This window comes from Lactuca sativa, chromosome 1, assembly GCF_002870075.4.
Source record: "Lactuca sativa cultivar Salinas chromosome 1, Lsat_Salinas_v11, whole genome shotgun sequence".
In the NCBI taxonomy this organism is placed as follows: domain Eukaryota; kingdom Viridiplantae; phylum Streptophyta; class Magnoliopsida; order Asterales; family Asteraceae; genus Lactuca; species Lactuca sativa.
The window spans coordinates 133,132,778-133,148,773 of record NC_056623.2 but is presented as its reverse complement, the minus strand read 5'-3'; the positions used below and the strand labels follow the sequence as shown (position 1 = coordinate 133,148,773).

The following is a 15,996-nucleotide window of genomic DNA, read 5'->3' as shown; positions in this document are numbered from 1 at the left end:
AGCGAGGAGATGACTTGCTACAAATGTGGGAAGACAGGGCACTATGCCAACAAGTGTGCACCTAACAAGAAGATGTGCTATAGGTGTAATGAAGAAGGTCATATTTCTAAAGACTGCCCACAGAAAAACACACCTCCACAGCCAAGGGCATTCAACATGTTCCTCAACGAAGCAGAAAGGGATGGGAGGATTAAAGGATGAAGACTTCATATTAATATATAAAGTCGGTAAAGTCTGTATCAGGAAGCATAGCCTGTTAGAGGCATAGTATAGGGTGAAATTGAACTTTTGTGTAATAGTTTCAAGAATTAATATAAATCCTGGTTTTTTTATCTGATGTGTTGAATGATTATATGATTTATGTATGGTGACTTGGTTAACTGCGAGACAATACTTGGGACGAGTATGAGTAGGTGTGAATGGTAGTAGAGATCTATACTACCGGAAGCACATGACTCATGCTTGGATCAGGGTAAGTCACAAAGTTATCAAGAAGCTAGTAATTGATTCCTTTTTATTCAAGTATGTCATTACCATTGTTTCGGTAATGTCTAGTAAGATAGTTGTTATTCCGACCTAGGGGTCATATCAATTGAGTCTGAGTATGATGAGAGGTCATCGGGACACGACCCATCAAGGTTATTACTTAGAATGGAGAGATAAATTATGGAGTCAATATGCGAATCCTATTTCGTTGATGATTCCGGGACATAATCATTCTAAGGGGGAGATAATTGTAACGCCCGTAGATCAGGGCTAGTCAATTTAGAGACAATAAGAGTCAAAAATGACTTTTTGATAGAAGATTATTTAGGATGAATAATCCTAACTAAGTTGTAGTATATGTTACAAGGTTTCCGTGCATATAAAGAACGCCAAAATCCGAGTTATAACAAAGAAGTTATGACCTGTCGAAGTTTCGCGACAGAACTGGCACGACACAGCGCGACGTAAAAAGTGAATTTACGTTAGAGCGATATTTAGCCTTAGCAATCTAAACGAGAATCGAAGATCTCGTTGTTGGTATCGAAGCGATAAAAAGTTAGGCGAGAACGGACGTCAAACGAAGAAGTTATGAATTTATAACGAAGTTTTCTGTCGCGGCCTATTAAAAATAAATAATAAAAATAAAATTCAAAATTAGCCGACGGAGTCTAAACGACAGTTATAGAGCATAGTCTCACCTTCGCGTGGATATAAATAACGTCGAAAATGGAGTTCGTATGAAGAAGATATGAATTTCCGAAGTTTATTAATCATTTTGTATTTAAATTTAAAAGGAAATTCGGAAGCATTATCCGAAGGAGTCACCGGTCTGATCCGAGGTATGCCCCGCGTACTCGAGTACGCCCCGTGTACTCCGAAGTGTCGACATTCGCAGCAAGTGGCTTCGGATGACGAACGCCATGACGCATTCGGACCAGTACGCCCCGCGTACTCCGAGGCTCCAGCCTCCTATAAATAGGATGCGAAGGTAGCCGACCCAATTGCCAATTTCTTCTCTTCTCTCTCCCGTTTTGCATCGTTTTGCATGCCAGAAATACCCCGAAGCCCCAGTATTATTCTCTAGCCCCGAGGAAAGTCCCGAGATCCCGAAGATCCCGAGAAGTGCGGTTCCCGAGCCGAAGCTCTGCCCGCGAGAAGTTAGATTTTTGTGGAGATCTTCCAGATCTGCGGTGGATTACTACTTCTGCAAGTTGTACTGCTATCCGATAATCTTCTGATCAAGTGAGTGTATACTACCTTTCATAAACACAATAATAATACAAGTGTGGTTTGAGTGTATTAAGTATATTGTTGTTTATATGTGTGGGTGTGTAGTTACCTTCTTCTAACACATAAATATGAAGTATTTGCTATGAAATACGTGCTATGTGTTTATATGTTATTTGTCTATTTGAGATGGGCATGGAAATTGGAGTTTTATATAGGTGTTAAATGATTTAAACTGTGTAAGTATTTATATCTACAAAAATTGTTGGGTAGAACATAGGTAGGTGGAATAGTTGGTGACTATGGAGTTAGCCTCTATTGTATAAACCTTGGTGACTATGGAGTTAGCGCCTTTTGTATAAACCTTGGTGACTATGGAGTTAGCACCTATTGTATAGACCTTGGCGACGATGTGACTTCGTGCCTATTTGATGAACCTTGGCGACTATGGAGTTAGCGCACGTTGAGTAAACTTTGGCGACTATGGAGTTAGCGCTTGTTAAATAAACCTTGGCGACTATGGAGTTAGCGCTTGTTAAGTGAACCTTGGTGACTATGGAGTTAGCGCCGCTTGAGTGAACCCTGACGACTATGGAGTTAGCGTCTGATAACTATGGATTTAGTACTCGATAGATAAACTTTGGTAACAATGGATTTCGTGTCGATTCCTTAGGAATAAGTGAATGAAGGATAGTTGGTTCTTAGGGTGGAACCTTAAGAAGATAATGGGGATGGGTATTTGGGTTGATTGTTTGATAATTGAATATAATAAATGTATTATTGTGGGTTGAAAACCCTATATGCTCACCAGGCTCCCAAGCCTGACCCACTCAGTTTTCTTTTCATTACAGATAATGACACAAGAATATAAGTCGGCAGACTTGACGAGAGATTTTGGATTATAGATCAGTAGTTGAATAACTATTGTAAGGTCTATTTTATATTGTTTATGCTTTTGGTCTGTAACGAACATGACATCCCGAGGTTTTATTATTTAATGAAAATACATTCTCTTTGAAAAACGTTTTGATAAATTTTATCATATTTATTTTGGGAACAAATTCCGCAACTCTTTTAATCAAAAGATTACTCTGATTTTATAAAAACAAAGCATAAACAAATCGGTCTTAATAGGCCGTGAAATTGGGGATGTCACATGATGAAACCAAAGGGTAGGATTGGATTAAAGAAGCGAGAACCAACAATGAAGAATCAGGCTTATTCATAATACCATGGGACTACCTAGAAGACGAGGCGAACAACAATCATGGAAATGTTGTAAACAATATTCCAATGGAACTAATTGAATCGGATCACGAGATTGGAGACGAAACAAAAGTACAAGATAATGAACAACCAAGTCCAGTCAATAATTGTCACACCCCGAAAACCGAAGGCGGAAACATTTCCAGGGTTGACTCCACGTTGTGTATCAAATCCAATGTGCATAGTAAGTAAAGTAAACAACCATTACATTACATATAGAAAAGTTTTACATTTGTTTCAAAAGCAAAAGTTGTACATGTGATACATAGTATCTATATACAACACGAAACGAGTCTTTTGAGAACTCCGTCTTCGCACAAAAGGATCTTTGGGTACCTGTCTAACACGGACCTGAGAATACAAGTGGTTTGAAAATCAGCATAAAGCTGGTGAGTTCATAAGCGGTTTTGTTTTTCTGAAAATGTACGAGTTCCTTTGGTTTCCTAAAAAAGTGGTTATCCAAGAAAATCCCATATTTTCTTATGTAAAGTTAGTTTCCAAATCCAAAAAGTAAAGTAAACGATGTACAATGAAAACATGATTGTTCTTGTGAATTGTAGTTCAATTAGTTAACTTGTTACACTTTTCTAGTTTCATACTACGATTACTCAGGAAGAACCCCATGTTCTCCTAACTGTGTGTGTGTGAACTATTACAAATTCTGATTATGTTCAGTGTCCTCCCCAGGAAAACCCCATGTTTTCCTGATTGTATATGTGTATCTTTACCGATTCTGATTATGTTCAGTGTTCTTCCCAGGAAAACCCCATGTTTTCCTGAATGTGTGTGTATGTGTATCATTACCGATTCTAGTTATGTTTAGTGTTCTTCCCAGGAAAACCCCATGTTTTCCTGAATGTGTGTGTATGCGTATCATTACCGATTCTGGTTATGTTCAGTGTTCTCCCCAGGAAAACCCCATGTTTTCCTGAATGTATGTAGGTGTGCCTGTCATCCTTGAACGTACATTAGTTTTATTACGTACATAAAACTAATAAATACTCGTAAAGTGTTAATAATCCTGATTGCGAGTCCTTAACCATACTCAGACTAGATATGACTCGGACCAAGGCCAATATCCTTTTTATGACTTTCGTCACCCTTGAACCTTTCAATTTGGCTGTAGCTAGCAGCCAGGCGTGGGATTGTCAGTCCCGCATAGATCTATACAATCAAGCCACACTCTCCTACGTTCGAAGATTCAGGTTACAGGGTTAATCCTCCACTATCTCGTGCCAAGGAAGTGTTATAAGGACGTGTCTCCAATCTTTAAGATTACTCTTTACTTTTCGACTAGGAAAGTAGTATCTACGACTAGCTAAGTTCTAACGTACCTTTCCTTTCCACTCGAGCCTTGGTGTTTTATTAAGGACATTACACTCGAGCCTAGGTGTTATCTAATGATGATTGTCCTTTACACTCGATCCTAGGTGTATTATTAAGGATGTTACAAATGATATATGTGTTATCTTATGGTGATTGTCCTTTACACTCGATCCTAGCTGTATCATTAAGGACATTACAATAGATTTGTGTATTATGATGGTATTTATCTATCACACTCGAGCCTAGGTGTATTGTTAAGGACATACAGATGTTTTATGTTTTCTGATGGTGTCTGTCTTTTACACTCGAATCTTAGTGTTTTATTATAGACAGTACAATGGTTTATGTGTTCTATCAGTTTAAACATGAACCATCAAATATAAGGTATACAATACATCGATGTATAATAAGAATTGAAAATCGGGTTAAAACAAATAACTCTGCAAGTTAAAACGGTTTGTTAAAAGGTTTTCAATTCCTAAAAATGTACAATTATGAATCCATTTAACTGAAATCATGTGTTTAAGTACGAGATATTCTTGTACTTTTGCTTGTATTCCCCCGCTGAAAACATTGAAAAAAAAAGTAGGGGTATGAACTCACCGGACGTGGAAATGTGTCAATTTCGGATGCTAAACGTCGAATCGAGGCTTGATAACATGCGAGGTTCCTATGTAATATGAAATGGCATACAAATATATCTAATTAGATTTACAAACTCTAATTAGATAGGAAGTTACACTCCAACGAACGAAAACACCTCAAAACGGGTGTTTGGAGTGACCCGGGTGACATCTACGGACGGGAATTGAAGCGATGGACTTGGGATTTGAGTTTACTCCCCAAGAGCAAATTTCCTAATGATTTTTCAGCCTCTAAACATATAACCACATGATTTCACGGCCGTGAACTCATGTCCGGGTGTTTTATGGTGCTTAATGGGTCATAAATGGCCAATATCACTTGGGAATGCTTGGAATAATTTTTCTTAAGGCTTGGAATTAATTTAAAACATCAAATAACACACTTAAGGGAGTTTACAGCCTTGGCATGGAGCCTATGGCCGTAAACTCTCATATTCCTTTGAATAAGTGTTTTTAAGGTCCCAAAGTTAATCACATGTGATTCTAAAAATTCCTACAAGCCTTGAAATGCATTTGGAGCACAAAATGACATGCTTTTAGGAGTTTACGGCCTTGGAGCATGTTCTATGGCCGTAAACTCTCAAATGAAGAGTTTTGTTATGTTTAAGGTCCCTAAACTATTTTTGGTTGGTTCTATGATTTATTCCAAGGCTTTTGGTGGTGTTGGATGGCTTTCTAACACCTTGAAAATGAGTTTACACCCATGATTGAGGATTTTACGGACCAAGCACATGACTTGGCCGTAAACTCATACAAATCCCCCAAAATTCATGTTTGAAGTGTTCTAAGTCCAATACCAAATTTCTAAAAGTCATATCTAGGTCTAGTTTGAGTCATGGAAGGGTTTAAGGGCTTAAAACCCCTTTAAATATGGGTTTACGGCCTAAGCACCTTCCTGGGCCGGAAACTCATATACAAGGCTCTAAATCATGGTTTGAGGCTTTCTAGTTCCATTTCATAAAGTCATCTAGCCATATTCAAGGTCTAATTGTGGTTTGGAAGGGTTTTGTTGCTTCAAAAACCCCATTTATATGAGTTTACGGCCTAGGACTGTTCTAGGGCTGTAAACTCATGATAAAGGTCCTAGTCCATGGTTTAAACTCGAATTTGAAGGCTAGAGAGGTTGCATAACAAATTAGGGATGGTACCTTGGTGATTTGAAGCCTTAAACTTGAGATTTTGACCCTTAAATCTAGTTTGAGGAGAGAGGTTGGAGTGATAGTTGTAAAATGAAGCAAAAGCTTCAAAATGAAGACTTGGATCACTTTAAATAGTGTCCAAGTTCGGGACACGGTAGAATTATACCCGATACCGGCGTTAGGCGGGGCTTTTGGGCGCACCCGGCCAATTTGCCGTAACCCGATATGGTTGATTCTAGAAATGTTCTGATCATTAATATGAGGCGTTAGAATGAGTTCTAAGGGTATTAAGACACTCATTAAGTCATATAATAAAATCCACATTAATGACTTAATAAAATGTCGAAATCGGAAACGAATTCGGAAACGGCGATTGGATGATCAGAACGAGTCGCGAGAAGGGTTACATTTAGGGATATGAATTTCGGGTTGTTACAATAATAATGTTCAACAAGGAACTTCAAACCAAAGGCCCTCGAGAACAAGAGTGCCTCCAAGACGATTTCAAGATTATGAGCTTGATCTTGATAATCTCGAAGAACTACTTCTATCAACCAATGACGAGCCGGTATCGGTTGAAGAAGCGAAGAAGGAACTAGAGTGGGTCAAAGCCATGCATACGAAAATCAATTCGATAAACAAGAATAATACTTGGAATCTTGTGAACAAGCTTATCGGGGTGAAGCCAACTGGACTCAAGTGGGTGTTCAAATTGAAGCAAAATGTAGACGGCACCATTAATAAATACAAGGCAAGGTTGGTTGCTAAAGGTTACGAGCAACCCAGTATTGATTTTCAAGAAGTATTTTCCCCGTTGGTTCGACTTGAAGCCATCCGATTTCTTATAGCCTTAGCTGGTACTCATGGGTGGGAGCTTCGTCACTTAGATGTTAAAATGGCATTCTTACATGGAGAATTAAAGGAAATCGTTTACGTATTGCAACTGGAAGGCTATATAAAGAAAGGGAAACGAGAATAAAGTATATCACCTTACAAAAGCACTATATGGTCTAAGACAAGCACCTCCAGCATGGAACACGAAGCTTGACGGGATTTTGAAGAGTATGAAATTTCAAAAGTGCATGAAAGAACCATCGGTGTATGGGAAACGTGAAGGATCTAACTTGCTAATTTTAGCAATTTAGGTTGATGATTTATTTTTCACAGGTATAAATCCAAACATGATCAAGAGGTTCAAATTAGAGATGTCCAAGAACTTTGAGATGTCAGATCTTCAAAGATTAACGTATTACCTTGGCATTGAAGTTAAGCAAGAGGAATCGGGAATTACTATAAATCAGGAAGCATATGATCAACATATTCTAAAAGAAGTTGGTTTACATGATTGCAATCCGACGCACATTCTAATGGAACTGAGAAATAAATTGTCAAATGCCGAAGATGAACCCGTAATCGACCCAACACAATATCGAAAGCTGGTAGGATATCTTAGATATCTGTTGCAAACAAGACCCGATATGACATATGCGGTTAGAGTTGTTAACCAATACATGAAAAGTCCAAGAGAATCACATGGTGGTGCAATGAAACACATTCTAAGGTACTTACGAGGAACAACGGGATACGAAATCATGTATGAAAGGATAGGGCAAAGGCGACTTATTGGTTATTGTGATACTAGTCACAATGTTGAACCGGATGACGGAAGAAGCACAACCGGTCACATTTTCTACTACGGTTCATCTCCAATTACATGGTGTTCGCAAAAGCAAGATATTGTTGCTTTATCATCTTGCAAGGCGGAGTTCATGGCAGCCACGAAAACTGCATGTCAAGCAATATGGCTTCAAGATTTGCTCGGAGAAATCATGAACAAAGCGCAAGAGAAAGTGGTTCTTAGAGTTGATAACAAGTTGCCTATCGAACTAACGAAGAATTCCTTTTTTTCATGGAAGGAGTAAACACATTCACACAAGGTTTCACTTTATTTGTCATTGTGTTGAAAACAAACAAGTAGAGGTGGAGTTTATTCCCGGTGAAGAACAAAGGGCGGACATTCTTACCAAACCATTAGCTCGAACCAAGTTCAAGGACATGCCGAGCTTGATCAGGATTAAAGACGTCTCTAGAAGGATTTAGAGATCTAAGGGTGATTGTTGGAATCCTATGTCGTGTAGGACTTGGAGTCCAAGTAAGCTTGGAGCTTAAGCTAGTTGGTTTAAGTTTCCTAATCTTATTCTACAAGTTGGTAGTTTAAGAGTATATATATTTGTATAGATATCGAGGCATGGAACTATGCAGAAAACAATATTGATATTTTAGAGTTATATTTTTTTAATAAAATTGGAGAGATATTCCACTTTGTTTTGTTCAATTTGATTTGCTTATTAAAATTTAGTGTTACCAATTTAGTATACATAAGTTGATTCTCCTGTGGTTACTACCCATATAATTTTGAGGTGGTAATAGTTTCGACGTAAATTTCAAAATTTCTTCTATTAATTTAAAAAAAATAACTTGCTTTTATTTTTTTTTGTTAACGTGTTAGTATAACTATGAGTTTGTTCACATTTCAACGTAATTTTTTTATGTTTTCGTGTTTGGATTAATTTTTTTATGTTTCGATGTAAATCTTTTCGTTATGTTTTTCGGCTATTGTTTAAACATTTTGCTTCATATGGCTTTGGTCCTTAACTTTTGTACTTTGGCAGCTTAAGTCCTCCTAAGTTTTTATGTATGGTTTTTGTCCCAGAGTTTTGTGATTTCGCAACTTAAGTCTTCCTAAATTTCTATTGCTAACGAAAGAGTTTCTCTTATTAAATTCATTACTGCCACAACAAGGTGCGGTGAGTAAAATCCTAGTTTTAAAGTAGAATGATAAGTAAGTTGATAATGTATAAATGTTAATGTGAGCTGGAATGTTACATTAGTTAAATGTGGTTTGGAAGAGAATTATTAGTTACACACAGAAACTCTCTCTCTCTCTCTCTATGTATATATATATATATATATATATATATATATATATATATATATATATATATATGTCAATCTCTTATAAGTTTTGACACTTGTCACTTTTGTGGTATTTTTGAAATAAATAATATCAACATGTCAATTTCTAGTTTTTTTATTTTTAAAATTAAAAAGCCACATAATAGATATATCTATAAAAGTAAAATATTAAATATAATTAATAGGATCTTAAATTGCAATAAATATGTTTTTTCATTATTTTTAAATTTAATTTTAAAAACTACTTAATGTTTACATTTTGATTTTTAATTTTTTTAAATTAACCTAAGTAATATATCGGTCTCACATCTTTTATATATATATATATATATATATATATATATATATATATATATATATATATATATATATATATATATAGAAGTAGGATCAAATGAGAACACCTAAAAGGTTGAGAACGTGAGAACAGGTCTAAGCCTTCTAAATTTTAAAATCAAAGATTAATATTAACAGGCCATTTATATAAATTCTGAACGTCAGAGGATTAAACTGTAACTTCATAATTACGTAAAAGGGTACTATAGTCATTAGGTTTTATCTTATTTTTATCAACTCCTAAAATCTCTCTCTCTCTCTCTCTCTCTCGTTTCCTTTAAACCCTAATCGACGGAAGCCAGGACTAAAAAAATGTCCGCCTCTTCCCTCTCATCTCTCCACTGCCTACTTTTGAGTTTTCTTCAACCTAGCCGCGGCACAAGATACAAAAACACCACCACTTCCATCTTGTTAGTTGAACCCGCCAGCAACACCATCGTCACCATCATCAACACACAACAATCATCTCCATGCCTCTATCAACAGATGGGTAGAGATCGTTTAAGAGAAGGAGAAATACAAAGACATATTACATATCAGAAGCCTACAACTTGATTTTATTTCATCGGGTTGCGTTGAAGTTTCTAGACCTATAAATCGATTTCAATTTTCAAGGTACGGTCTCGATTTTGCTTGAATGTTGGTGTGAAGAAAAATGTCGATGATGGAGGCTATGTCAATGGTGATGATAATGACAGGTACAATTAGGGCATCCTTTATCTTTCATTTTTTCATAATCAATTATGAAAACAAATTAGGCAGAGCTTGAAATAGTGTTTTCAACAAAGCTTCAATTCTTGTTGATCGAATTTGAGTTTTTGATGATATTTATTCTCAAACGAAGGATTGTTTTGGTGTCAGTTAGGTGAGCTTTTATCAAATTGGTTTACATTGACGATAGCATTATGAGATATTTTTAAATTTTATCAACAAATTTCGATGATATGTTTTCGTGTTTGTCAAAATCAAAATCACATGGTCAAATTAAAATGTCACTTTTAATGGTGATAATATCTTTGATCTGATTTATATGGTGCTGGATTCTTTCGAATTAACCAATAAATGAATTACATGGTCATAATTTGAAACGAATATATTTAGCAGGAGGCTTAAATTCTTTTGGCTGTTTCTACACGTAATTTAAGTTTTTATGCCCTACTTCTTTCAATTAGCATACATTTTTAACATCAAAGTTAAAGTGATTTGGAGTTTTAATTTCTTTGATGTCATAGTTTTTGATTTAATGGAATAACTTTTAAATATAGTGATCAAGAGGTAAGCTTTTACTTTCAATCATTAATGATTATAACATTTCATTAACGATTATAACCTTAGTTGTAGATTTTGGATGCTCTGGAGAAGACAAAAGCACCAATTTCATATGGATTTTGTGGAGCTCCTTTGGAGTTGTTTGAGAATATGAAAGGTGAAGAATTTGAGCTAGAAGAGAATGAAAAATTATATTATCTTCTATATTTTTTAGATGTATGTTATATTATTTTTTGATGAATACATTTATGTTAGAATGTGTATTTATTTATGAATAATAGTGTATTCATTTGTGAATAGCAATGCATTCATATGTGAATGAATGTATTTATTTATGATTTGAGATATTCAATTATTCATTTGTGAATAGCAGGGTATTCATTTGTTAATAGTAGTGTATTCATTTGTGCATAGCATTGCAATCATATGTTAATGAGTGTATTTGTTTATGATTGGAGATATTCTTTTTATCAAAAAATGATAATTTTTACACTCTTTATTTCAATTGATTAAAAAAAGGAATTGGATTACATGTAAATTGATGTGTATTTATTTGTGATTGGAGTAGTGTCATGTTTTTTAAATAAAAAAATCATTTGTGAATACAAATGTATTGATTTGGGGTTAGATTTCTATTCATTTTTTTGAAAAAAAAAAGTGAAACAGGAGAAAAATTTTGATTTTTTTAAGAATTTTTTTTTTCAGTTTTAAAATAATTTTTGGTAAAAATGTTTTTTATATTCCATTAATAAGAAGAATAAAAAATCGAATATTTTATTCGTTTTTGGTAATTTATCATCAATTTAAGGGATTTGATTGAATTTTATTTTATTTTAATTTAATTAAAATATACAATTACAAATATATCCTTATATATTGATTGGTCCAGAACTGTTCTCACGTTTTCAACCTTTTAGGTGTTCTCATTTGCTCATTCCCCCCCCCCCCCCCCCCGCCCCCCCCACACACACACATATATATATATATATATATATATATATATATATATATATATATATATATATATATATATATATATATATAAACTTGTAACATCCCAAAAATACGACCCAAAAATTTTTGTTTCAATATTACTAAAAACCATATCATCGGATATCATAAATAATAAAACCATAAAATAAATAACTCAAAATTCATATTGACTATGTCTAAATAAAAACTGTATCAGTCATAACATTATCCAAATAAAACTCCCAGAATAAAACTGAGGTTGTGTTGTGTGCAATGCCATCATCCCGAGCTCTTCCCTTTGCTTGCGGAAGTACCTAAAACCAAAACTGAAATTGTAAGCACAAAGCTTAGTGAGTTCCCTAAAACTACCACATACCATACAATAACACATGAAGCACATACTGGGCCTTGCCCACTGCATTAGACCGAAGTCTGGAAACTGCATCGGACTGAAGTCCGGAAACTGACCAGGACCTTGCCCTTTGCATTGGACCGAAGTCCGGAACTAACTGCATCGGACCGAAGTCCAGAACTGACTGGGACATTGTCCCCTGCATCGGACCGAAGTTCGGAACTGATTGAACATAGCATATCATAAACATATCACTAACATAACACATATACTACATACTACATTGGACTGAAGTCCGAAACACATAACAAATAGACATGCTTGAATCACAAAGACATCAAGCACCCTGAACTACTGCATCGAACCGAAGTCCAGAGCTGACTACTAATTCAACGGGTCAGCATTGTGGCCGTAGACCCATTCCTACTGGAAGGAAAGTCACCTCGTAATGCTGGCTGCTGAGATGCTAACTCTAAAAGTGGTTGATTGCTGCTCCGGAACTGTCCGGCTACAAATTTCCAAAAACACTAGATCAGTTACTTGCAAATGCCCTCATGGTAAAATGACTATTTTACCCCCAGCCAAACTCAACTCCCTAGTCAAAGTCAACTCTCTAGTCAAAGTCAACTTCCAGTTGACGGGACTCACTGAGTCCTTCCTTTACTAACTCTAACTTTTACTCACCGAGTATGAAAAGACAAAAAACAATAATTTTGGTATATTTATAACTAAAAAAGTGAGTTTTTACTGCTATGTGTTGCATAAACATCCAAATTATAAATTTACAACCTATTTTTCAGTCCTATTATGTGTTGCATACACATCCAATTTATAAATTTACAACCTATGTTTTAGTCCTAGGTTGGTTTAATGGAGGAACCAAGTGTGAGCCATAAAAATAAGATCCAAGCATGCATGTTGACTTAGAGAAACATATCAAGTTTAAAGTTTGTGCATAACTATTACACTAAAGATCACATCATCAAATTACACTTTATAGTCAAAAGTATAAAACATCTTCTGTTCTTGAATAATAATACATCAAAAAATTTCAAAAACTAATAACTTGTTGAAAGTATGAAGTTTTCTATGTAAAGTCTAAATGCAAAAGTATTTGGATAAAGGAACTTAATAAACTAAACCAAACAGAAGATCAAAATCAAGTAGTAAGTATAGAAATTTGACACTGGGACAAAAAATCAATGCCATATCACTTCACTAACATATTTCTTTCACCATAAAGATCAATTAGTAAGCAAAAAAAATTCTCATCAAAAAAACAAAAATCAGTTCCACATTACATCACTAATCAATTTTCATAATCAAATATCTTCAAAATTTTGACCCCTTTCAGATGTTCATACTACGATTTTCCTCCTATTGGTAATAAAAAATACACTAACATTAAAAATAATCATATCCGGAAAAGAGAAATGTCGTGTCTGTTGGAGCTATCTTATGTCAGACCCCCAAACCGTCATGAAAACAACGGCGGAAGCGTCCGGGGGCGGGCGACGTCATGCGTAGTATCACAACCATTGTACATAGTAAGCATAGTAAACACAACCATTACATTACAGAAGAATATTTACATTTGTTTGAAAGCGAAGAAATACATAATTTATATACATCAGTATAAACAAAAGTAAAGACGAGACTTCTAAATGCTCCATCTTCTCCAAAAGTGATTGAAGTACTGGTCTAACATTGACCTGAGAATACAAGCAACTTTAGAAATATCAACATAAAGCTGGTGAGTTCATAAGAGATTGATTTCTGGTGAAAGAAAATGTTCCTTTGATTTTATGAAAAGTTGTTTCCCAAGAAAATCCCATATTTTCTTATAAAAGAAGTTTGGTTATCCATTTGTTAAACAACCTGTTTATGAAAAGTTAAGTTATCCAGGAAAAATCTATATTTTCCTTAAAAGTCAATGGTTGGTTATCGATCCGGTAATGACGTGTACACGTATCTACCATACTTGTATCGTTAGGTGAAGTTTCCTTGAAAACTCTGTTACTCTCGATGAGATACATTCGTTTTAATACACACATAAAACTAATAAGTAGGTAGTGAGCTAATTCCTAAGGGTATTGCTGATACCCTCTGGTAATCAAAACAATTATTACTTTGAGGTTAGTTCACTAGGTTCATTATTACTAAAAGTAAATCTCCATTATCTAAGTTGCGCGTTCCATAACCATACAATAAACTGGATATGGCACGTAACGGGGCCAGTATAATTTTATGACTTTGTCACCCGTAGACATGTTGGTCCTACTGTAGCTAGCAGTGAGGTGCGGGGTAGTCAGTCCCATATAGATCTATATACAAAAGTCACGTTCTCCCTCCAGGAGATTCTGGTTACAGGGTTAGTCCTACACTCACGTATTCCGGTGGAGTGTTACCAAGGACGTGCCTCCAATCTTAAGATTAATGAATTTACAAGTAATAATACAAAAAATCCTGTTTTATGGTTGGCATGAATCCTTTGTAAAATATAAAATATAACATTTTATGATGTGATTCACGAGTTTGCTTGCCTTAGCTTTGAAAACTAACTTTACAAGATGATTTATTAATCGATTGGTAAAACATTTTTCTGTGTTAAAAGCATACTGAACATGTAAATATTTCATAAAAAATAAAAGGTTTTGAGTACAAGTTCCCTTGTACTTTTACTTGTATTCCCCCTCTGAAATCGTGAAAAACTCGGAAAAAGTTGTAGGGGTATGAACTCACCTATTGTGAGTCGAATGGATGGACGTGTCGGGTAGGATGCTAGGTTTCAATTGAGGACTTGTACACACGCGAGGATCCTATGTAACATGAAGTGATACATAATTGTATCTAATTAGTTGTTTAATCACTAATTAAGTAAGTAAATACACTCTAATGCGTGAAAACACTTTATTTCAAGTGTTAGGGGTGATACGTGTTGCATCTAAGGAGTCTATGGCCTCATTATGGAGTTTACTCTTCAAGTGGTAGTCCTTAGGGGTGTTTATGGTTGAGGAACCATATACTCCATGAGTTTATGACCATAAACTCACGGGAATGGTGCATTTGAGTGTTCCAAGGTCTCATGCTTCACCAGGAAAGGTCCTAGGGTTGAATCAAAGGCTTAGGAAGTGATTGGAGCTTGAAATGGCCCTTATTTGGAGTTTACGGTTTTTGAACCACTCCTTGGGGAGTTTACAGTCGTAAACACATGATTTTATGGCCGTAAACTCATGTTTGTCACTCTCTTTCATGGTTTGGTGCTTCTAAGGTAAGCATGCAAGGTTCTAGCCACTCATACAAGTCATAGAAGGTGTTAAGGTCATTTTAACACCCTTAGAAGGTGTTTACGGTTTTGGGATATTCCCTAACCGTAAAATCATGTTTACCCCCTTCATTTCATGTTTTGGGGTTCTTAGATCATTCATGCAAGTTTCTAGGTCATTAGCGAAACATTGGAAGGGTTTTGGGGCATCAAAACCCTCTTTTAGGGTGTTCACGGTTTTGGGATGTTCCCAAACGTAACCTCATGTTCTTGGGGTTTTTGAGAGTTTAAACCACGGATTTGCGAGTATGCTAAGCTAAACAACAAGCTAGGAGGGTTTACTTACCGTTGTGAAGCTTGAAAGGGGCGATTCTTGGTCAAAACCCGATTTGTAGAGAGAGAGATAGAGAATAGAGAGAGGAGGTTCCTAAAGTGTGAAAAAGGTTGGAATGAAGACCACTCAACCCTTATATAGGGTTGAGTTTACGGCCAGGGTGGGGGTCCACCCAACACCAACCGCAAACGGGGTTTTTTTTCGTGTGATTTATCGTTTTCCGACACGTATGAAATTACGACAATAACCCTAAGTGATTTACTTAACTCAAAAGTTAACGGAAAACTTTAATAAAAATAAATTTTATTAACGAAAGTGGGTTACATTGGCAGAATAAATTTTGGGTTGTCACATCTTACATATGTGCAACTTCTCGTAAATACAATTGATAATAGAAGTAAAAA

General features: G+C 35.5%; 1 protein-coding gene across 1 annotated transcript; it reads left to right on the top strand.

Moving 5' to 3' along the window:
• The first annotated feature begins 7,293 nt into the window (after positions 1–7,293).
• LOC111892166 (secreted RxLR effector protein 161-like) lies at positions 7,294–8,010 on the top strand. The gene has a single exon (XM_023888229.1). The coding sequence runs from the start codon at positions 7,294–7,296 to the stop codon at positions 8,008–8,010; it is 717 nt and encodes a 238-aa protein (XP_023743997.1).
• Positions 8,011–15,996: the final 7,986 nt, after the last annotated feature.